Source organism: Raphanus sativus, chromosome 3 (genome assembly GCF_000801105.2).
Source record: "Raphanus sativus cultivar WK10039 chromosome 3, ASM80110v3, whole genome shotgun sequence".
Taxonomy (NCBI): Eukaryota; Viridiplantae; Streptophyta; class Magnoliopsida; order Brassicales; family Brassicaceae; genus Raphanus; species Raphanus sativus.
This window is the reverse complement of record NC_079513.1, coordinates 17,889,380-17,912,856: the sequence shown is the minus strand read 5'-3', so window position 1 is coordinate 17,912,856 and position 23,477 is coordinate 17,889,380. Positions and strand designations below refer to the sequence as shown.

The 23,477-nt window shown below is 42.9% G+C and overlaps 3 protein-coding genes and 1 non-coding gene across 4 annotated transcripts; 1 reads left to right on the top strand and 3 right to left on the bottom strand.

The window, feature by feature from the left end:
- The first annotated feature begins 310 nt into the window (after positions 1-310).
- LOC108847778 (uncharacterized) lies at positions 311-2,209 on the top strand. The gene is made up of 5 exons (XM_018621110.2): positions 311-718; positions 1,198-1,318; positions 1,408-1,686; positions 1,779-1,877; positions 1,974-2,209. The coding sequence occupies exons 1-5, from the start codon at positions 447-449 to the stop codon at positions 2,052-2,054; spliced, it is 852 nt and encodes a 283-aa protein (XP_018476612.1). The 5' UTR covers positions 311-446; the 3' UTR covers positions 2,055-2,209.
- Positions 2,210-2,244: 35 nt separating this feature from the next.
- Positions 2,245-4,865, bottom strand: LOC108847777 (uncharacterized). Its single transcript, XM_018621109.2, has 11 exons — positions 4,732-4,865; positions 4,273-4,377; positions 4,129-4,175; positions 3,988-4,053; positions 3,798-3,905; positions 3,628-3,694; positions 3,457-3,541; positions 3,191-3,354; positions 3,001-3,102; positions 2,681-2,903; positions 2,245-2,584 (listed from the first exon to the last, which is right to left on the bottom strand). Exons 1-11 carry the CDS (start codon positions 4,771-4,773, stop codon positions 2,451-2,453), a joined length of 1,143 nt encoding a protein of 380 aa, XP_018476611.1. The 5' UTR covers positions 4,774-4,865; the 3' UTR covers positions 2,245-2,450.
- Positions 4,866-12,461: 7,596 nt separating this feature from the next.
- On the bottom strand, positions 12,462-14,426 carry LOC130509605 (gibberellin 2-beta-dioxygenase 3-like). The gene is made up of 3 exons (XM_057005759.1): positions 14,026-14,426; positions 13,615-13,954; positions 12,462-12,728 (listed from the first exon to the last, which is right to left on the bottom strand). The coding sequence occupies exons 1-3, from the start codon at positions 14,424-14,426 to the stop codon at positions 12,462-12,464; spliced, it is 1,008 nt and encodes a 335-aa protein (XP_056861739.1).
- Positions 14,427-22,474: 8,048 nt separating this feature from the next.
- Positions 22,475-22,581, bottom strand: LOC130510241 (small nucleolar RNA R71). Its single transcript, XR_008943921.1, has one exon. It is a non-coding gene; the product is annotated as a small nucleolar RNA R71 (small nucleolar RNA).
- Between the last annotated feature and the right edge of the window lie 896 nt (positions 22,582-23,477).

Genomic DNA, 23,477 nt, shown 5'->3' with positions numbered 1-23,477 from the left:
TCGAACTTTATCTCAACGCCCAGGTCTAAATTATTACTGCTGTTTCCATTGATTGCTTGTGTGTGTTTGGATCGAACCAGAAGAGAGATTCTGATATGAATTGATGATCGAAGAACTTGGTCAGCAGAGTCGACACTGCTTGAAGTTAAAAAGGCTTAATGGGCTTATTCGTATTGTACTCCAAATATAATGGGCCTTTGCTAAGTGTCTCTCCATTCAAAATAAAACTCAACTAAATTAAAAAATTCATGAAACCAAACCAAACCAAACCAATTAGAACCAAATTATATAAACAGGTGAACCAAACAAATAAGTTCTCTATCTCTCCCGACATCCCTCTCGGCGTTCCAATCAATCACCAGACCAAAAAAAACCCTAAAACCCTAGTCTCCTTCATCTTTCTCCGCCTCTGAAAAATCCGTTTCAATCCAAGAGATTAAGACAAGATGAGAGTGAAGAGGCAGAAGAAGAACAGGAGAACCGTGAGGTTCTTCACGGTCTGTTTCGGATTCCGACAGCCTTTCAAGGTCCTCTGCGACGGCACGTTCGTCCACCATCTCGTTTCTCGCGAGATAACTCCCGCCGACACCGTCATCTCCGAGCTGCTCGGAGGTCCCGTCAAGCTCTTCACCACCAGGTGTGTGCTCGCGGAGTTGCAGAAGCTCGGTAAAGATTTTTCCGAGTCTCTCGAGGCTGCTCAGATGCTCAGCACAGCTACGTAAGTATTCATCTGTCTTTTTTACAGTGTCTAGGATTTACCAAGAGAGGTCTCGAACTGGGGTTGTGTGTGAACTTGTTGGTCTTGTAGGATTTGAATTGACAGATCAATTAAGAAAATTCTGATAATATTGGATTTAATTCTTGAGGCATGGAACTTATGAGATATGATGAGCTAAATAATGTGTATAATTTGTATATTAAGTTAAATTGAGTAGCTGGTAAAAATTTACTTTGAAAGTGAGTTTTTTTTTTATGTTAATATGTATGAAATTGATTTGCTATGATGATTGATGAGCTTTATAATGTGTAGAAAGTTGAAGGCCCTGAGTTTGTATGATGTATATGAAATTGGTTTGTGTATATAACTGATATGATGAGCTTAATGTATTAAAAGTAATTTTCTTTTTCTGTTAATGTGCTACACTTTGATGTTGTAAAACGTATATGAGATTGATTTGGTTTAATTTGAGCTTTTAGGTGTGAGCACGATGAGGCAAAACCAGCAGACGAGTGTTTGTCAGAGGTGCTCGGAACCCAAAACACGGAGCATTTCTTTCTCGGTACTCAGGACGCTGACTTTAGGAAGAAGCTTCAAAAGGTTTAGTTTTTATGAGAGCTGAGTTTCTTCCAATGTTATTAGGATTTTTTTTTTCATTAATGTGATTTGTATTGTTGAATTTTTTTCAGGAGTCTATCGTTCCACTATTGTTTGGTCTGAATAACAGTCTGCAGATCGACCAGCCTTCTGATTTCCAACGTGAGACCGCAAAGGACTCTGAGAGAAAGAGGTTAACTATGACCGATGCGGAGAAGAGGTTGCTGGTGAAACAGACTGCGAGAATCTTAGCTTCTAGTAGAGGAGAAGGAGCAGCTGAAGACGAGCAATGGGAGGCGCCTCGTGTGGTCAGTACAAGAAATGGTCTCGGTGTGAAGGATAGACCGCAGTTCAAGCGAAATAGAGCAAAGGTAATAATAAATGTACAACCCCACTTTCACAATATTAAGGATTGTTATCACATTATAATCTCAAATGAACTGTCTGAAAAAACTATGTGCAGGGACCAAACCCACTTTCATGCATGAAGAAAAAGAAGGTGAACGATACAAAGAAACCTCAATCGAAACCCAAAGCTGAATCGAAATCTGGTGGACAAGAGGTTAGATTAAGAGATTTAGGCAAGCCTTTTACTTGGTGTCACTACGGATGTTCCAATGGTTAAGAATCTTTTTATTTTTATTTTTTATTTTTGCAGGTAAAGAAAGGTGAAAGCGGTACAGAAAAGAGGATAAGAAAACGGTCCAGAAAAGGAAAAGCTGCTCCGGAGAGAACCTGAGTGAGTGAGTTAAAAACAGTTGTTGTTACGTCACAGAATATCAACATCATGTACGACAATCACTTGGTGCTGTTTTTCTTTTCTTTGTAACTCTTTCATCCACCGCAGTTACTTTTAACCTTTTCTTTGATCGCTATGGTCTTTTTTACTGCAAACTTATATCCATATTTCACTCAGTGACAACCAGCCAGAGGCAAAGACACTGATAGTTATAACTTATAATCTATAATCATTCACACGCCAAGATGCTGCCGATACTTGTAAAAGTTTTTATTTAAATAAAACAATAAAGTGGTCCAAGAAAATGGAAGTAATAAGAACCGAAGATAAGTCACTGAGATACTTCTCTTACAAATAATGATGCAAGTAGTAGATGACACATATGTTTCATCCAAGTTATTTAAGGATTTGACTGCCATAATCATCGTTGAACTTGTCGTAGAGATGGGCGTGCAGATGTGCCGATGGTCTAGTGTTACTCAGCACTCTGTCAATGTCTTCTGGTAAGATAGGTCCCACTTTTGGCAAATCTGCAACCCCAAACAGAAACCAAAAAAAAAAAGAACATGTCAAAGATTCTGTAGTTTTATAGATTATTTTCAAGAGAGTTTTGCTTTTTCTTTTACCATCTTCAGGCACAAGTTCTTCTGTGTCTTCTAATACAGCCAATGTGCGTCTCAATGGTTGCATAGCAGCTTCCTTACAAAGTATCCTAATGTCTGAACCGGAGTATCCCTCTGATTTGTCAACCAGCACATCATGAGGCAGTGGCTCATCACCCGGCTGTGAAGGCAAGAGCATCTCAAACATTCCTCTTCTTGCTTCCGGATCAGGTAAAGGTACAAGAATCTAAACATGTCACTTTGCTTTAAGTCCAAAACAAAGTCCAATAATCATGAAAAAATAAACATTTTTTCATTCAAATAAAGAAACCAAATAAGGATACTCTTTTCTCTAGTCGCCGGAGCATAGCTGCATCTAGTTCCCATGGGAGATTAGTCGCTGCTAAAACAAATACAAGCTCATTCGTTTTCTGTAACCCATCCATCTGCAAAGTAGTTTCTTACTCATGGTCTTGCAAGATGATGATGATCTTTGGTGAGAAAGATAAGGTTCTTGAGCATTTTTATTTTTACCTGAATAAGCAGCTCGGTTTTGAGACGCCTGCTTGCTTCATGTTCGCTACGTCCTTCACCACCACGTTGGCTTATGATTGCGTCTATCTCATCAAGAAATATTGTGGAAGGTGCATGATGCTTAGCTAGATCAAACAGCACTCTTATCAACTTCTCAGAATCACCTGAAGGAAAAAAAAAACATCACAACACAAAATTAATATAATAAAGAGTGCACCATTTTTGAGTAAATAAAAAAGGTGTATAAGAAGAGAAGATTTTTTAACCTCTCCATTTGCTAACAACAGATGAGGCTGAGATATTGAAAAACGTTGTGTTACACTCTGTTGCCACTGCCTTTGCAAGCATAGTCTGCAACAAGACATAATAAACATTTGTCATCACGCATAAGGTTTCTCAAGAGGAATAATAACACATTGTGAGATAGAATCTAGCACCTTTCCGGTACCAGGTGGACCAAACAGAAGAATCCCTTTCCATGGAGATAGTAGACCATTAAAGTAGCTGAAACCGTAAGTTGATGAAACCATAAGTTGATAGATTCAAGAACCAAAACATAAACTCAAAGTTAGTTATATGAGCCGAGAGAGCAAAGAAAGGATCATACGAGGGGTATTTGATAGGCATCACCACAGCTTCTTTAAGCAACTTTTTAGCGTTCTCTAAACCCTTTATGCTTTCCCACTTGACATTTGGATTCCCACGTATGATATCCCTGAGAACACAATGGTTCCAACAAGCCCATGTAAACACACAAGAACATGATGTAACGTATCTAGTCCCCCATAAAGACTTACCTACTCAAACTCTCTGCGAGAGCACGAGTTTCTGCTGATTCAAAAGGTGGAAACATTGACTTTTTCCTGCAGAAGAAACATTATCAAAAAGACTCTTAGTGCCTATCCAACACCACAAAAGACAACTGTATAGGAGCTTACGGCTTCTCTCGAATCCCATTGGCCAAGCCAGTACTGTTGTTACCCTCCTGCAGCCATCAGAAATGTCAGAAATGCCAAAATCTATCTTAGGAAAAAGAACACAACACCCATTACCACTTTATAGAAAGGCCAAAAAAGAGTAACCTGAACTGGTTTGGTGACAACTTGGGAAGGCTCTTCCTTGGTGGTGCTGGATGATCCATCTTCTGGTTGTTCGTTCTGTGGTTCTTCAGGCAGCTTCTTCCTCCACTACTTGGCATCAAAAAAACATTTTAAATTCTTTAATAAATACACAGATCTTTGTTCAACTCACTCACTAAGCTATTGAAGTAAAACCATTGCATCTATAAACTCGAGAAACTAAGAGTTGAAAGTGGTTTGAAGCAGAGTTCCTCGGTTTCTCCGGTGATTCAAGAACATTCTTATCTTCTTTATATATATAAAATCCAAGCAACAGTGAAGAGTTTGACTTAGATTTACTACAAATATTCAGGAAACGAAGTGATCTTGTATGGCTGCAGTTGCCTAGAACATGGTTTTTTCTAGAAGTAAAGATAAACGAGTTAGGGTGAGAGAGTGAGAAAACAGAGTAAGGGGTTTTACCAGAAAGCCCCAGCGAGAGGGAGAGGGCTCTTCAGTCGCCATCGTTTATGGATCCCAAAGCTACAAAAGAGAAGATAAAATATATATGTCTTCTGTGATGGATGCTGATAGTTGAACAAGAGCTATCACAAAAAGATTGCATACATCACAAAGATTGCATATACAACAAACCAGCACGTGATGAACAGTTGGACACTTGTGTTATTAAAATATTCCACCAACTCTCCCATTATTTATAGATTAATTGTTAGAAGGAAATAAAGAGCTCAAAGAGAAAGCGAAGGTAGATCAGAGAGAAGTGCGACAAAACGCTCTCAGGCGCTTTTACCAAAGGAAGTTTTACTCACCGGTCCGTTGAGTGTTTGCTAAGTTGACCTTCCACTTTTGGCTAAAAGTTTCACCAACTTTTGTACTGCAACTTCGAATTTCTGTTTCTTCAGTTAGTTTCTGTTGGATAAAAGGCTTCACTGGTTTTTACCTCGCGGGTTCTTCCCCCGACATAGTCGGAGGGACCGCCTTCTCCGCCGTGGAAGTCACATGTCTCCATTCCAACTGGTTAAAGCTTCATCCAACGAACAGAGATTCCAACCAGATGGAGATAATATCTCCAGCTTGAAGAACATGTTTTCTGGTGGTGTATGCGCTTGAACCTTCATGCTACTCGTGACCTCTCCCTGCCATAGGCTTCCTTGTCACTGATCTCAACAACCATCTACTACACTCTGTAGTCTCCTTGTCTTCACAAGCCTCACTCGGTCAATATGCCTCACCGCTACTCAAGAACCGAAAAAGGAAAGGGAAAGATGGATCCCTTTATCCAAAAGAAACCCCTGGTCAGAGTACCAGACTCTAATGTTGCTGACCTCATAGAGAAGAACAATCTTACTCTCATTGGTAGAGTCACCAATCCAGCTATACAAAAAACAAGAGCATTGGTTGATTTCTTCTTGCAACAGTGGCATGTTATAGGAAGAATCACCGGAAGGGACTTTAGGTCCGACTATGTTCCAATTCTGCTTTGAATCGGAGAGAGATCTACAAACTATTCTCGGCAAAACCCCTTTCCACTTTAAAAGATGGATGTTGATCTTGCAACGTTGGGAGCCAATAATTTCGGACTCCTTTCCAGCTAGTATCCCATTTTGGATTACTGTACATGGGATCCCTTTGCATTACTGGAAGGATGCTACTATTGATGCTATAGGTGCTGCTCTCGGACCCATTGAAGTCAAGGAACCAGACAAAGCTCGCCTGCGGGTCCTTGTTAATGGCCTTGAACCGCTGATCATGAAGATGGACCTAGAACTCCCGTCAAAAGCAGTAGTGGAAGTGGAGTTGGACTATGAGAAACTTGACAAGCATTGCTTCTTATGCAAGTCACTCTCTCACGAAAAAGACGACTGCCCACTGAAGCAAGATGCTAGATACAAAGAGAGTGAGCAAGCTGAACTAGGGATCTCTCAACGCAACACCCTAGAAAGAATCGCTGAAGGGAGAAAGCGTCAGGAGAATAGACGATACGCTCGTTTTACAGCCAACTCTCATCAGCATCAAGGAGCTCGATGGACTAACACCCGCTATGACAACCATAGACAGAGCTCAAACTCCTCTCTAGACAGAGATGACCGTCTTACTCGAAGAAGCTCTGAAGTTGAGGAAAATAGGAGGCGCTATGATGATAGGTACCTAGAAGGCAGAAGATCGGTCTCCAGAAGACCCCCTTCTCATACCTCAAGAGAGAGGGATTCGCTCAGAGCCTCTCACGACTCGTCTCTCCCACATGACACACACTTGAGGAAGCACTACCCATCACTCTCAAAAGAAGCGACCTCACGTTCACATCACTCCCCTCCTGAAGCAAGACAGAACCCCAAGAGCCCAAACTTTGCTCAGAGGACTACTGACCCTAGTTCAGATCATGGAACCAAGCGCAACTCTGCTCTGGACAGACTCTCACTCCCTCATTCTGACGGGAACAAATCTGCTAAGGAACGATTGTCTATTGCTCCTATTGAAGAGCGCTTACCAGCACATGAAAGGCTCTCTGTAGCAATTAACAGTGAAGAACGCCTCCCTGCTTCGGAACGCTTATCTGTCCAAACTCAGAGAATAAGAAGAGAAGAAGAAGACAATAACTCTGCACCAAGTGACACGGAGAACCAGACGATTCTGCTTCCTTCGCAGTGTGTAGTAAACAATGCTACTATTACTCGCCCTTCGAGTTCCGCTTACTTTGATTCCAACCGCCTTGGACCCTGTGATCGATCCCCTATCCGGACCCTCAGCGAAGATAGAGTCCATGTATCCCTCCGTTTAGGTCCGCTCTTCTCTGAGGAAGAGGTTGCAGACGACGAAGGAGCTGAAGATACTCCACAACTTATCTTGAATACCTCTTTAACTGCACCTTCAAAGGCTGCAGGGAAACATGCCGTGGACAGTACTCAAGCCCGCAAACGCACTAACAACACCACTGATCAAGGAGCGGAATTGAAGAAACGAAGAGTTACCAAAAACAGCCACCACGTCGAAACTCCCCCAGAGCTAAAACAAAGCTGCTAGCAGATGCAATCAAGACCGGAAACAGAGCCTCAAACAGAGTCGCAACCAGGAAGAAGAACACCTCGACCGCACCAAAAATCAAAATCGTCCCTGCAATTGCAAGAAAGGAAAAGTATTTTCATCCTCTCCCAAGTTCTCTTCCTTAGCCTGCGTAAGCTGGAATTGCCAAGGTGTCGGGGGAACCTTGACAATCCAGCGTATTAGAGAGTTCCGAAAGCGACTCTCTCCGGTTGTTCTGTTCCTTATGGAAACGAAGAATCAAGACGAAGCCCTCCTACGTCTGTTCCAGAAGTCTGAGCTCACCAATCACTTCACGGTTCCCCCCATAGGCTTATCAGGCGGGCTCTCTTTATCCTGGCGTGATGATGTTCAGGTAGAAATCCTTTACTCCTCACCTAATGTTATTGATACCAGGATCGAAGCTCATGGAACCTTCAGCTACGTCTCATTCATCTACGGCGCTCCAAATCCAGCAGACCGACCACTCTTCTGGAGCAAATTGACTGAACTAGGAACCGGTAGAGAAGAGGCTTGGCTCTTAACTGGAGATTTCAATGATCTCCTCGACAACTCTGAAAAGGTTGGAGGGCCAATCCGTTGGGAAGGATCCTTCCTGTCCTTTAGAAGCTTCGTCTCCCAAATGGGACTATGGGACCTCCAGCATTCCGGTAATCACCTCTCCTGGCGGGGAACGAGATACAATTACTTCATTCAATCCCGTTTAGATCGTGCTATGGCCAACTGCTCGTGGTTTGAACGCTTCCCCGCTGGACGGTGTGAATACTTAAGGTTCGAGGGCTCCGATCATCGACCTATTGTCATTCACTTTGACGTTTCTTCACGTCGAAAGAAGGGACTCTTTCGCTATGACAGAAAGTTGAGGGACAAGCCAGAGATTCGACAACTGGTGGAAGACCAATGGAACCAGAACCCGTCTGACTCTGTCTTGATTAAAATCGCTCATATCAGACATGGGATCATAGCGTGGTCACGCACACAGAACCTTAACAGTAACATAGCAATCAAGAAGGCGCAGGATGAGCTCGAGGAAGCACTCTCCTCTTCTACACCAGACACCGCTCGTATAGGCGAACTTACTACCATCCTGGTATCAGCTTACAAGGAGGAAGAGCTATATTGGAGGCAGCAGAGCCGTATTTTATGGCTCCAATGTGGAGACCGCAACTCGAGTTACTTTCATGCCACTACCAGGGGGAGACGTGCTATAAACAAATTCTCAGTTATCGAAGCGCCTGATGGCAGGGCAGTCAATAAGGAAGAAGAGATCGTCCAGACCATTACTGCCTACTTCTCTAGCATCTTTACAGCTCAGATGTCCGATTCATCTCACACGGTCAATGAAGGAATCACACCTCTTGTTACCGAAGAGATGAACAGGACATTAATCGCTATTCCTGATGCTCTAGAGATTAAAGAGGCTCTCTACTCCATTAACCTGGACAAGGCGCCAGGCCCGGATGAATTCTCAGCTAGTTTTTACCAGTCTTTCTGGGACATTATCGGCGATGATGTAGTCAGTGACATCAAGTCCTTCTTCATCACTAGTGCACTCGACCCCCGTCAAAACGAGACTCATGTCCGTTTGATTCCTAAGATCAAGGGACCCCGCAAAGTGGCAGATTACCGACCAATAGCTCTGTGTAATACACATTACAAGATCATCGCCAAGCTCCTTACAAGAAGACTCCAGCCACTCCTTCCTTCCCTGATCTCAGAGCATCAGTCGGCTTTCGTAAAAGGACGATCCATATCAGATAATGTGTTGATAATGCATGAGATTCTTCACTACCTCCAGCACTCCGATGCAAAAGTGAGGTGCAGTATGGCTATAAAATCCGATATGAGCAAGGCGTTTGATAGGATTGAATGGGCCTTTCTCCGCAACGTCCTATCTCGCATTGGCTTTCATGATGTCTGGATTTCCTGGATCATGACCTGTGTTACGTCGGTGTCCTACTCTTACCTGGTTAATGGCGCGGCGCAAGGGACAGTACTTCCGTCAAGAGGAATCAGACAAGTGGATCCTCTTTCACCCTATCTATTCATCCTCTGCTCGGAGGTTCTTTCGGGCTTATTGAAGAAAGTGCAACTATCAGGAGCTGTAGCAGGAGTCAAAGTCGCTCGAGGATGCCCGGCTATAAACCATCTTCTCTTCGCAGATGATACTATGATCTTCAGCAGGACGGACCCACGGAGCTGCAAGGCTTTGATAGATGTGCTCCGGAAATATGAAGACGCTTCCGGACAATTCATCAACTTAGAGAAATCTGCGATCACCTTCTCCGCCAAGACTCCGGGAGCCACCAAGAGACGAGTTCGATCAGAGCTCCATATACTTAGTGAGGGAGGCTTAGGCAAATACCTAGGACTCCCGGAACACTTTGGTCGCCGGAAAAGAGACATCTTCGCTGCCCTAATCGATCGTATCAGACAACGCTCTCATAGTTGGACGACTCGATTTCTCTCAGGAGCAGGGAAGCTGATTCTGCTGAAGGCGATGCTCTCGGCATTACCAACTTACACGATGTCGTGTTTCAAGCTCCCGATGTCTCTCTGCAAGCAAATTCAGAGTATTCTCACCAGATTTTAGTGGGATGCTTCGCCGGGTGTTAAGAAAATGGATTGGATCTCTTGGGAACGATTAGCAAAGCCTAAAAATGCAGGGGGTCTTGGTTTAAGAGAGATTGCTCAGTTCAACGACGCCTTGTTAGCTAAATTGGCGTGGAAAACACTTAAAGAACCGAACTCCCTGCTTACAAGAACCCTCCTTGGCAAATATTGCATTCACTCCTCTTTCTTGGATGTTCACTCACCTGCAAGCGCATCACACGGTTGGCGGGGAATCTTATTAGGCCGCGACCTCCTCCTCAAAGGCCTAGGATGGGCTATAGGCTCAGGCAAAGAAGTGGGAATTTGGAATGAACCGTGGCTCTCCACAACAGAGCCTTTAGCGCCGGTTGGCCCTCCGAGCTTTGAATCCAAAGATTGGAAGGTCTGCAAGCTAATCTTACCAGGAACCAACGAGTGGGACGTATCTACAATCAGGCAGGTTCTCCCACAATACGAAGAGACAATTAGAAGCTTAATCCCCAATACCTTCTTAGCACCTGATGAAAGAGTTTGGCTCCCCAACGCCACTGGTTTGTATTCCACGAAATCTGGATATGCTATTGCAAAGCTCTGTTCTGGTACTGATGATGATCGAGCCTTCAACTGGAAGAAGGGGGTTTGGCAAGTAGACACTTCTCCCAAGATCAGACACTTTCTCTGGAAGGCAAACAATAGAGCATTACCTGTAGGCTCTGTTCTTGAGAGAAGAGGTGTGACACTGAACCCTGTTTGCAAAAGATGTGGGGTTTTGGAAACAGAGATCCATGTGCTCCTACACTGCCCATTCACATCAAAAGTTTGGGACCTAGTCCCTAGCATGTTCAAGCCTACAGCGGAGGATATCGACTCTGTCTCATCCCTTCTTCTTCAATGTGAAAAGATGGTCTCCCTCCCCCCTCTGGTTTGGGTACTACACCAGTCTATCCTTGGGTTTTATGGCTACTCTGGACGAATAGGAACAAGTTGCTATTTGAAAACAAACAGTTCTCTGAGGAGGACACTGTTTTGAAAGCCTTTCAAGACGCGAGAGCTTGGAGGACAGCTCAATTAGCAGTTGCAAAACCATTACCACCTAATGTGGTTCCTTCGTTACATGTTACTCATGTTAATGCTTGCACTTGGTCTTCTTTTTCAGATGCAGCATGGGACGCAACTTCAAGGAATTGTGGGATTGGCTGGATCATTCGTGATTTTTCAAGCTCCTTCTCCGAAAGCTCCTCTGCGTACTGGCGTTATGTTCCTTCAGCCCTGGTGGCCGAAGCATTGGCGGTTAAAGCAGCTATCACAGCAGCACTATCTTCACACGTCAGCAACCTTCGGATCTGTTCTGACTCTAAGACTCTCATCTCGTTTTTGAAGAATCATGGCAAGGATGTGGTCTTGAAAGGCATTATCCACGACATCTCAGTCTTGGCGCGTTCTTTCACCTCTATCTCTTTTATTTTATTCCGCGTTTAGCAAATGTAGAAGCTGACTCTCTCGCCAAAGCAGCTTTAGTTTCTATTCCTGCATTTGTTTCTGTTTAGTTGTTGTGTGTTCTGGAACCTTTAAAGCTTTCTTAATCATTCTTGTTTGCCCAAAAAAAAAAGGAAATAAAGAGCTCAAAGTGTTATTAGCATTTTAGGGAAAAGAAAAATAACAAAATTATGAAAAATATTTTTGAGAAAAAAAGAATTATGAAAATTAAAGTGCAAAAATTCCTGACTACCAGCTTCTAAAAAAATGTCTATATACTTCACAGATGTCACTCATTGAAGGAAAATAAATATTTTTTCTCATTTAGAAAAAATGAAATACAAATGAATGGTTATAATATTAATTTTTTTTTTTATTTAGAAATTTTGATGGGTTCATTTCTAACTGATGGAGGTGCTCTAGTTACACTTTTCGTTCAATTGTATTCTTTGTTTTTTTTTAGTTTTTACTAATTTTTTTTTAAACTTAAACTTTTTACTAGTTATATACACATAAACGGTAGGGAATGTTAACAATAACAAAAAAACAAACAACATATTCAATTTTGTTTATCTCGATTCACACAAAATAAAGTTGAGCCGGAGTTCAAACTAGGTTTGATATTTGGTTAGTTCAATTTATTAAAAAGTACACATAATTTGATTTTGAGTTCTTTTTTTTTGTTTCGATTATATTTTAGTTTTATTTGGGTTAAAGATTGGGTTAATTTTGGTTAGTTTTGATTAATGGGTTTAATAATTTCTGTGTGAATCAACAAAATAAATTAAACTAATAATCGATAATCTATATTTTAAAAAGATTTCCAAACTGAGAATTTTAACAGAAACCCAAAATTGTTTTGGTTTATATAGTTCGGATAAAAAAAACAGCGTAATTGTATAGAGCAAGCCAAACAAAATAATGATATAGTAAGAGGAGATGAACATTGTATATAGAGCAAGCCAAAACAAGATAAGAAATACTAAAAATAACTACAATACATAACAACATAATTTTTTTTGAAAACTTTGTATTTTCTATTATTTTTCTTGTCCAGACTTATATGCTAAAAAGAAGAAAAAACCTCAAACACTAGATATAGAAAATGGAAGTTGTTTCTCAAAGGGACCAAGCCTATAGTCGCCAAGCTTAGTCTTGTAAGCAGCTGACTTGTACTGAGACCAAGTAAATTCTTTATAGAGCCAGTCCTCCTGCTTTGGGACAAGGCATGACAACGGTGCAATCTTCTCCGTCAATGGAGGACCTGCGAAGTAGATCATCGATAATCTTGACCTCTTTGTATTTGTTAGCACTCTGTGTTTCACACTTTTGAATCTTCCATTAGTCATCACCTATGTACGCACCCAAAAGAATAATTAGAAATGTGTGACTTCTTTGAGAACCAATAATACAGTATTCAGTTTCAAAAGTTGCATGTCAATCATGATTCATGCCATGGTTCAGCATGATTCATGTTGTGAACAGCCGTCGTTTAGGTTAGAAGAAGAATAGAGAAGAAAACGTATTGAGGCAAATACCCGTTTAGGGTTTCTTATTAATGATGTGATAACAATTTACAAACCCTTAGACCCATATTTATACAGCCTCAAAAAAACCCGATTTCCTTTTCCCAATAGAAATAGTAACTTTCCTAAACCGAAAAGGCATACCGTACCGCGGGGGCCTGCGGCCCCCGCACCCCCAGATGTCAACCTTGATAACGAGTGCTGGGCATTTTACTGGTACAATAGAGATTTAAGACACACAGATGCAACAATTCATGTCATGGTATTTGTCACGTAAGGGTGTGGTCTACTAGTCTGCACGATTTTTCATTTATTATATAGGAAAATATATTTATAAATGCAAAAGTCTACAAGAGAAACTTAGAACAAATGAGCCGATCATAAAAAGAAATAAATCATAACAAACCTGAAAAATACTGGATTTCTAAAATTTGAAGTATTACCCATATCTTTTAGATTATATTTTTCTGAATATATTTTATTCACAGTTATTTATATTCATACTATATATATATATGTACATATGTATGTATATAGTAAATTCAGTATACATATTAAAAGTTTTGTATAATTCGGACATATCTTATTGATTTTGTCAAAAAAAAATTCCATTTGTAAAGTTCCCCAATTATAATGATTGAAACTAAAATAGATTTAAAGAGATAATGTTTAGCATTAAAAAAAAAAGAAGAAGTAGAAACAGAAAAGCTACCTGAAGAGTATCTCCGACAAAAACGAAGAAAGAGGAGTGATCAGGTGGAACATCGACCCAAGTCCCATCTTTCAAACAGATTTGCAAGCCCTCCGTGTCGTTTGACCTGAGAACTGACACTAACTGTGGATCCGTGTGCTCACCGAACCCAACCTCTTTCTTGTCTGGAGTCTCTTCCTTCTCCGGGTAATGGTTCATCCTCAGACAAGAATCACTCTCCTTCACCCTCACCAGTCTGCTTAGCTTCTCTTTTGGCTCTATCTTTAGCTCTTCAGCTACCATCTCAAGAACTTTGCTCGACATGTCCTTCATCTCCTCCATGTACACTTCCACGGTCTCTCTGTTTACCTTTTAAATATTAAAGAATATGGGAGAGAAGACAAGAAACAGGAGAGCTTTGTTTGTCTTTACCTGAAAGTTGGAGTGGTTTGCCGAAAAACGGCTGTGGTTTTGGTATCACTATTAGCATTGAGGAGAATATACTCAATCCAGCCTACATCACCATTAGGTCCGATCCGTTTACTACCGTACCTAAACGGGTCGGCTGGACCGGCCTTGTCTTTATGAGACTGTGGCAAAGCAAAGAACTTGACGGCCTCTTCTTCCAACTGGGTCAATAGCTCGGGTTGGACCCCATGGTTGACGACTCTGAAGAACCCTAACTCCTCGCATGCTTTCACGATTTGGGTTTTGGCGTTTTGGTCGGTTAGATTTACAACCGGGATTAGAACCGGACTCGGTTTGCATTTTGGGTTTACATAGACTTGGCTATTATTAAGAGTGACTGGCTCTGGCTGTAACATAATAACCATGGTTTTCAAGATTGTTTTTTTTTTTTTGCTAAAATTTGGTGCATTTAAATTAAAAGTGGCAAGAGTTTACATAATAGTGGACCTATTATATTTCTCTAGTAAATAATAGTACGAAAGTGCCGGCCCATTGGTCCAGAAAATGAAGAAGACAGCAGCCCAGTAGAGATAAGTGGTCAAAGCCCAATCCTTGAGAGATTGTTTCATCATAGAACACCAAACGACTCCCGATTCATCCAAGAGAAAACCAGAACTGCATGCAGGCGCTTGATTCCGCCGGATTCTGATCCCGCATAGCAGAGATTCGATTAGTAACAATGGAGTTGATGCTTGCTATCAAAGAGTCCTGTGTTTTAAAGATCCGACGATGCAATCGATTGTTCCGTTCTCGCCAAATTTCATATATGGCGGCTTGCCATACAAGAATGGCGAGGAAGCGCTTATGGACATCACCGTTGAGAGCAATAAGAGAGTCTACGGTTTGATCCCAGTCGATCGTTGGAGGAAGTCGCAGCCTCGAAGAGAACGATCCCCATAATTGCGAGGAGAAGGAACACCGAAAGAAGATATGATCTCTGCTCTCCGGCTGATGATTACAGAGGAGACACAGCGGATCAGTTTGTAATCCCCAAGACAAGATCCTATCACGAGTTGGGCATCTATCAAGAAGAAACAACCAGGTTAGTGTCTTATGTCTCGGTATTCCTTTCTTTAACCAGACAACTTTCGCCCATGGAACCCTTGGTTTCGAAACCCTTAGCGAATGATAAATTTTTGCAGAGACAAAGCTGTTGCCAGGCGCTGCAGCTACTCCATCTTTTGTCCATACTGGATAGTCATCAGAGTCAGATAGCGAGATAGTTGAGAGATGCGTCTGAACTTGTTCCATTGCAGTGGTCCTGGCCGGCCCCATGATCCAGGAATTTTCGATCCACATAGAAGAGAGTGTGGAAGAGATGGAAATTCCTGTTTGTCGTGGGCCATTTGCTCCAATGAATTTGATCAACTGTCCAAATTGAGACCACGGAGTGGTCCAGAAGTTGCAGGTTCTCCCATTTCCAGGTACAATTTTTATCCAGTTTAGTGCCTCTTCTCTTAGCCGTAGAATCTGCTTGAAAAGCCAAGTTTGCGACTGGTTTTCTTTCAATAACCAGAAGCACTTATCTTTTATGACGTTTTGATGGATCCAGGCTACCCACACCGATTCTCTCCGGAAGAAAAGCATCCATAGAAGTTTTAAAGTGCAGGTTTTGTTCCAAGCAGCAATGTTCCTTAAGCCTAGTCCCCCCTCCTCCTTTGGCGTGGTTACTGCTTCCCAAGCAACCTTGGCCGAGTATCTCCCTTCAAGATTACCCTTCCAGAGGAAAGCAGCACAGAGCGAGTTTATTTGATTGATACACTCCACCGGTAGAATAAACGCAGCACACCAGAAGTTTATTATCCCAATGATCACGGAACTTAGCAGTTGGAGCCGGCCCGCGAAGGATAGGTATTTTGTGGTCCACAGACTCAACTTTGATTTTATTTTCTGGAGTAACGGCTCACAATTGAGAAGTGAAAGCTTTTTTGTAGTTAGGGGTAGGCCCAAGTACCTCATTGGTAGGATTCCTTGAGGGATGCCGCTAGAGGAGGTGATAGTACTAGTCTCTGTAGCGGATAGGCCAGCAGAGAAGAAGCACGATTTCTGAGGGCTTATCGCTAATCCTGAAAGTTCCTGAAACTGAGATAGGACAGAGAGAATTCCTTGGAGAGATCTGGGGGAACCATCTGAGAAGATCAACAAATCATCCGCAAAACACAGGTGAGTAAGCTTAGAATCCTTGCATCTCGGGTGATAACCAATAGAACCTTCCTCGGCAGCTTTATTCAGTTGATGAGATAATACATTCATGGCAATCCCAAACAGGTACGGGCTGAGAGGGTCTCCTTGGCGGAGGCCACGTGTACCTTTGAAGTATCCATGAAGCGATCCATTGATGCCCACCGAGTAGGCAGCTGTAGAGATACACTCTTGAATCCATAAGATGAACCGGTGTGGGAGCTGCAAGGAGTAGAGACAAGCCACAACAAAGTCCCATTTCAAGGAATCAAATGCCTTTGCTATATCCACTTTCAAGATAAGTCTTTTTGGTCCTTTATTTTTGTGATCTCCACTCACTATCTCTGAAGCTAATAGACAGTTCTCAAGCAGTAGCCTCCCTTTGATAAATGCCGATTGGTTAGGCAGAATTATGGACGGTAGCAATGGCTTTAGCTTAGAAACCAGAATCTTGGAGATAACTTTATAGGTTGTATTGCAGCAAGAGATAGGCCTGTAGTCTTTGATAGAAGTAGCTCCGGAGAATTTAGGAATCAGGGTTAGGATCGAGGAGTTTGTGGCAGTTGGCAAATTTCCTGATTCAAAGAATTTGCTAATTGACGCGGTCACCTCTTTCCCCAGAATATTCCAAGTACAGCTGTAGAATCTAGAAGTAAGTCCGTCAGGGCCCGGACTTTTATTAGGATTTAGCTTAAAGAGGGTACGCATTATGTCCTCCTCCGTAGGTAATTTAACCAGGGCCTCTGCTTGTTCAGGTGAACAATGGAAACAGGTTGCGAGATCCACCATCTGCTGCAGAAACGGAGCAGACTGAGACAGATAAGGTCCAAGGATGCTCGCAAAATGTCTCACAGCAAGAAGACCAACAGCTTCAGGTGTGTTTACCGTGATGCCACTCAAATCAGTGAGTACATGAATAGCATTATAGTAATTCCTTGCCATAGCCACTCTGTGATAGAAGCTTGTGTTTAGATCCCCTTCTTTAAGCCATTGAATTCTAGATTTTTGACGAAAATAAGCCTCTTCTACTTTTTTCAGATGCTGCAGTTTGTCAAGCCCTTCTCTTTCTGCTAGGAAAGTTTCAGTAGAAGGATTTTGAAGCGACTCTCTCTGAAGACCTTTGACCAACTCAGTACATTCTCCAACCCGCTTTTGTATTTCTGAGTAGTTGTGCTTGTGCAAGCGCTTTAGAAATTTCTTAAGAGCCTTTTGTTTTTTACTCAGAGTAGAGAGAGACCACATGTCATCTGAGGTTGATTCCCAGCCTTCTAGAACAGTAGAAAGGAAGTCCGGGTGAGAAGTGAGATAGTTGAAGAACTTGAAGGGCTTCGTCCCTGCTACATGAGCCGTTGTGTCCAGAGGAATCACCGCAGGCGTGTGATCAGATATTACCGGAGGTTGAAAATGGGCCAAACTGTTAGGGAAGGTAATCAACCAATCTTCATTAACTAGAACACGGTCTAACTTCTTAGCGATTGGATCATCCGGTTGCTTGTTTGTCCAGGTGAATGGTGGTCCGTGGAACCGAAGGTCGCGGATTTCCAAGTCATCCAAACAGGTTCTGAAATCAATCATCTGAGGAATAATAGTAGAGAAAGATGGGGAAGAGTGCTCCGCACAGTGTATAATCTCATTGAAGTCACCTCCGATTATCCAAGGAGAGGAGTGGAGGCTGAGATTATGTTTCATGTCCACCAGGGAATTCCAGAGGAGTTTTCTTTCATCTGCAGTGTTAGCTGCATAAATGGCAGTCATCGTGAATGGTGTTTTTCCAGGGATGTTGACAGCACAAGTAAGAGACTGTCTTGACATGTGAAGCAATGTGACAGTTACCGGGGCTTTCCAAAAGAGAATGATGCGCCCATCTTCATCTTCTAAGTGGTTAGAGACAAAAGACCACTGAGGGCAGAGAATAGACATAATCCGGGTAAGATTTGACTCCTTTATATGGGTCTCCAAAATTGCACCAATAGAGATATTATTAGTAATAAGCCAGTTCGAAAAAGCCTGATGCTTTTCGTTAATGTTTATACCTCTGACATTCCAAAAAGTTATGTTTATCGACATAAAACTTTATACATGTTTCTTCTCCTCAGGTGGAGAAGAGCCCTTAGCAGGGGTAGTCTTACTTTCTTCCAAAGGCAAAAGAATTACAGCCGAAGAGTCCTCAGAAGAATTATCCTTATCTGGCGGTCGACTGCTGAAGGGGAGATCTTGCGTATCCAGATGCCCGAGATTCTGGGTTTCCAAGATCGCAAAGGGATTATCCGTTGAGATTACTGGAGCAGCCACTTGAAAGCAGGATCCCCCTTTAAAGTCTGGGGACAGCCTTCTGGAGAGATGAGAGCACTTACGTTTTTTGGACGTAGTATTAGTGAAAGGATTTGCAGCAGAGAGCGCCACCAGGTGAGTTATCTTTGAGGGTGAAATCGACAGGATGTTATCCTTTTGGCCACTAAAGATAACCATTCCAGTAGAAGAATCATCAGCCTTAGAAGTCGAGGGGTTTGAGTCCTGGACTTCCTGAATTTTTTCAGGAGCCGGAGCACGAGCTACAGAAATAGAAGGGGTAGCATTCAACTGATCATCAACAGGATCTTTTCCAGGAGCTACTTTAGCAGGAGCTAAGGGGATGCCTTGATCAGAAGTGTTGCCTTGTGCTGGGACAGAGGCCGGAGTGTCTTTAGAAGAACCTGTTTCCTTGGAAGATGAGGAAGCTGGGACCCATTTTGCATTAGGACAGCGGTTCTCCAAGTGACCTAGCCGGTGACAACAAGGGCAGGTCGGAGGGACCCAAGGATAAGAGACCGTAACCGGAATTATTGTCCCATTCTGTCTCCGAAGTTCAACCACCTGATGGAGAGGTTTTGAGCAATTTGCCCGAACCTTGAGATGAGCCACATCAAGGCTAACCATCCGAATGGTAAATTCATCTGCTTCAACCGGGTCTCCAATTAGACCAGCCACCAAACTTAGACCCTCTTGAGTGTAGAGATCAAAAGGAACTCCAGTGACATGCGCCCAAAGGGGGATAGATTCAGTTGATGGAGGGTTAATAGCTACTTGTGCACTCCACTGAGCTACGAAGAACATGGAGGAGCCAATATGCCATATTTCCTGCTCAACAACTTTCCTGCGGATAAATTCATTAGGAATTTTTACCAGCATAGATCTTGAGGAAGGTCTTAGGTGGATTTCCAGTTTGATGCCCTTTCCCCAAATATGTGTAAGCACACTCTGTATCTGAGAATAAGAAGGAGTTCTGCCAGTAAAAACTCCCAAAACAAAGTCTTTATGAGCCTCAGCGCCTCTGTTAAAAACCTCATCTGGAATTGTTATTTGAGGAATTCCTTCAGGCGAGAAGGCCAATGGGGCTAGGCGCTTGAGGGATCTGTCAGTCCCAACTTTGGCTCTGCCAGCATAAGAGTTTGAGTTGGAAGCTGCTTTAGCGTTCTTGTCTGAAGGCCCACTTGAGATTGAACGAGACCTTGTAGAAAGACCAGCTTCATGGTTAGGTAACTGAGGTCCATCAGTATATTTGAAGGAATTATCTGCTTGTTTCCCTCGAGAAGGTCCTGTAGATTTAGGGTTTGCTACTGTATCATCCGAGTTAGGAGCAGTAGTGAGGGGTGGGATCTCTTTAGCCTTAGCTGACAGAGTAGTGTACTGAGTGGAGATACGAGCCATTTCCTTCTCTTTCGAGGAAGGTACTTCATGTAATTTTTTCAATCCAGCCGCAGGGGAGTGCGGTGGTACTGTAGTTGGAGGAGAGATAACCATAGCCGTAGACTGAGAGTCCAAATTGACTGATGGTGAGCCTAAAGAGTCCATAGGCAATGGAGAAGAGTCCTTCGTCTTGTTGAAGACCCAAGGGAAGGAAGGAGATGGTGGAGACATATATGGAGCCTTGGAGGAGGCGCCAGGGGATTGCAGGAGGGGGGGAAACTGAGACGGATCAAGAGGGAAGCCAGAGCCAGGATGGCCAGTTCCGGGATCCGGAGGGTCAGCTTCTTGCCGGAGTGAGATGACTCCAGCCATGGAAATCGAGTGAACAGTAGATCAGAACAGTGCAGGGGGATGAGAGAGAAGAGAGAGAGAAAAAAGATATTTCTCTGGTTTTCAAGATTGTTGAAGATAGGAAAGAAGTATGAGAATGAATTAGCTTAACAAGGTGCTTGTTTGGCTTTAATTTATAGTTTGCTTGCGTGTAGGGGAAGAATTTTTATTTTAAAATACTGTTTTGTTTTTTTCTTTTATGTTATTTTGTTCAGTCTGTTTAATGCAATTTTAGGTGATTTATTTTGATGAGAAAAAATATATATTTTTAACTGGGAAAATGATATATGGTGTTTTTCACATCATTGTATATATGTTTTCTTTTGTTTGAAGTCACTAATTCGTGTCAGTCTAGTCCTTTTTGACCTTTTACAGGTCTGGAGTTAGCAGAAGAAAGAAGAGAAGGTGCCTGATGAAAAGAAGTCCTTTTGGAGCATTCCTGCGGAGAACACTCAAGAGAACAATCCCGAGACTGTTCTCTCTCAAGCGGAACAAGCAGACGGAGTGATCCGGCGATTGTTCCAGACGAATATGGAAACTCCTATTTCGGGATTTTAAGCCCTGTTGCCCTAATCTCTTTTCTTCTGATTGGCGCCTCCATATAAAACGCCATCTATCTATTTTCTATTTTTTTTCTTACGCTAGTTTTTACAAGAGAACACTGAGTATTGCGATCTGCAACTTGTAAGGGAGAAGAATCCATCCTCTCATAGAGAAGATCATCTGAACCCTTTTGTTTTCTACTCTGTTCTTATGCAATTTTATTCAGGATTTATGTCTTTGTTTATGTGCATCATGATCGAGTAGTGACCTTGCTCGCCTAGGGTTTTTAAGGGTGTTGAGACATGAGCTAAACATAGATAAGCGATCCATAACTGTTCTTCATTCATACTGTTCTTACTGCTTTCATTAAACTGATCACTTGATGTTAGATCACTAGTTCATCACTTAGTTAACCGCTTAGGATGATAACTTGACATGTATTGAATGAGCTTAGTATCCCTAATCAGCGAAAGTAGATATTAGGGTGGTAAGTGAACTGATCGGACCTGTTCTCTAAAGCTTGCAATCGATTCTCATCCCAACGACAGTTAGGTGGTGAGATCGATCTGCAAAGCGATCACTACCACGACAGTGGAGTGTTCCAGCTGAGTGATCCGAGTTCTAGAAAGCACTTCATCGCGCTTGAATAATTGTTTGGCTCCAATTCAACACCCAATGAAATACCCTAGGCTAGCTCTTGTTTAATTGAATTAATCTCGTGTTTATTTTGCTTGTTTACTATCGCCTATTTCAACCAAATCATATCTTCTTCTTAGCTTGATTCTGAAACTTATAGAACTAGAGTGTAGACTGGTCCTCTGGATTTGAATCTCAAGTACTACAATTGCAGCTGTTAACTTGGCAGTAGCAAGGATTCATTTTTAGTGTATCAAGTTTTGGCGCCGTTGCGACGGGGACCAGATTTTTTACCTCTAATTTTCGGTTTCATATCTAGTCTAAGATATCTAACTCGTGTTATTTTCTTTGTTTCAGCTGATGATCCAGGTGCATGACCAGTAGACATACTCGGAGCAACGCACAAGGGCCATTGCATCAGCTTTCTAACGAGGAACTAGCGAGATTGGAACGACAGAACCGTCAACAGCCGAGATCAACGAACACCGACATGGGTGATCATCCAGATGATCTCACTGCTGCGTTTGCACTCATGCAACAACAGATGCAGCAGATGCAGCAGACGATCCAAGCGCAGCAAGCTGCTGCCGAGCAAGCTGCTCTGAATGCTGCGAACCAACAGGAGGGAGTGGTCCAGATCGGCCAGAGAAACTTACTGCGTAATCTGCCCGCTACGCGATCTGCCATAACCCCTCCACCGTGCACAAGGCAAGACTTCGAGATCAAGCCAGCCTTGATAAGTCTAGTGCAAAGGAAGATCTTCAATGGGCTTCCTGCTGAGATACCGATGGACCACATCGAGCACTTTGAGAAGATGTGTGGTTTCACTAAAGCAAATGGAGTACCACCCGATTACATCAAGTGTACTCTGTTCCCTTTCTCTCTTGATGGGAAAGCTGCTCGCTGGCTTGATTCACTACCCACCGGATCACTCACCACTTGGGAACAAGTCCGAGAGGCTTTCTTAAGCCACTTCTACACGAAATCGAAGACAGCAGCCCTGAGACAGAAGATCGTGACCTTCAAACAATTGGTTGACGAGCCGTTCTGTGATGCTTGGGAGCGATTCAATGTCTACCGCAGAGAATGCCCACATCACGGTTTTGAGGAAGATTATCTGCTGGGAGTGTTCTACGATGGAGTAGGCTGGGAGTACAGGAACGCTTTGAACTCAGCCAGTAAGGGAGACTTCATGACTCAGTCTACTCAAGGTGCATTCGAGTTGATTGAGAACATGGCCTCAAGCTCAGCTGACAATAACCGCGAGACTGATCGCACTCAGAAGGTGAAGAGCATCGACAACAGCAAGATTGATGAGCTCTCTGCCAAGGTCGATCAGCTGATTAAGAGTAACCAGAACCAGGTCTTCATCATGGAAGAATCCCCACAGGATAAAGCAACCGCAGAAGGCACATCAGAGGCGGATCAGTCGGCTGAGGATCAGCATGAAGTGAGTTATGTGAATGGGCAAGGATGGCAGTTCAAGAACTATCACCCGAACCCTAACGTGAGGAACAATCCCCACCTGTTCAATGCCCCTAAACCAGACGATAAAGCTCAAGGGAACCAAGGTCAGAACAGTGGATACCAAAGGCCTTATGGCAATCAGGGAAGAACCTTTGTCCTTAACCCAGCTCAGAATGCTCAGTTCCACAGCCAGAAACAGCCGGTTAATCAGCAAGCTGCACAACCGACTCAGACTGCTCCGCATGATGACATGAAGAGTCTCGCCAATATGATGAGCCAGCTGCTCCAAGGACAGCAGATCCAAGGGAAGGCACTGAACCAGGTCACAAACGACATCAACACCAGGATGAATCATATGTTCAATGACCTGAGTGTGAAGTATGACAATGTCTCAAGCCATATGAGACAGATGGATATTCAGATTGCTCAGACTGCTGAGAACGTGAAGAGACAGCAAGGAACTCTCCCTGGGAAAACAGACAAAAACCCCAAGGAGTGCAATGCAGTAGGGTTGAGGAGTGGAAAGCAACTGC

Coding starts and splice junctions, on each gene's coding strand:
- LOC108847777 (XM_018621109.2), bottom strand. CDS start 4,773: ATGGCGACTGAAGAGCCCTCTCCCTCTCGCTGGGGCTTTCTG. Junction 4,378..4,731: donor CCTCTCGCTGGGGCTTTCTG/GTAAAACCCCTT, acceptor GATGCCAAGTAG/TGGAGGAAGAAGCTGCCTGA. Junction 2,904..3,000: donor TCCGGCGACTAGAGAAAAGA/GTATCCTTATTT, acceptor TGACATGTTTAG/ATTCTTGTACCTTTACCTGA.
- LOC130509605 (XM_057005759.1), bottom strand. CDS start 14,426: ATGGTTATTATGTTACAGCCAGAGCCAGTCACTCTTAATAATAGCCAA. Junction 13,955..14,025: donor CAAACCACTCCAACTTTCAG/GTAAAGACAAAC, acceptor AAAGGTAAACAG/AGAGACCGTGGAAGTGTACA. Junction 12,729..13,614: donor TTGTCGGAGATACTCTTCAG/GTAGCTTTTCTG, acceptor GTGCGTACATAG/GTGATGACTAATGGAAGATT.
- LOC108847778 (XM_018621110.2), top strand. CDS start 447: ATGAGAGTGAAGAGGCAGAAGAAGAACAGGAGAACCGTGAGGTTCTTC. Junction 719..1,197: donor CAGATGCTCAGCACAGCTAC/GTAAGTATTCAT, acceptor TTGAGCTTTTAG/GTGTGAGCACGATGAGGCAA. Junction 1,319..1,407: donor TTAGGAAGAAGCTTCAAAAG/GTTTAGTTTTTA, acceptor AATTTTTTTCAG/GAGTCTATCGTTCCACTATT.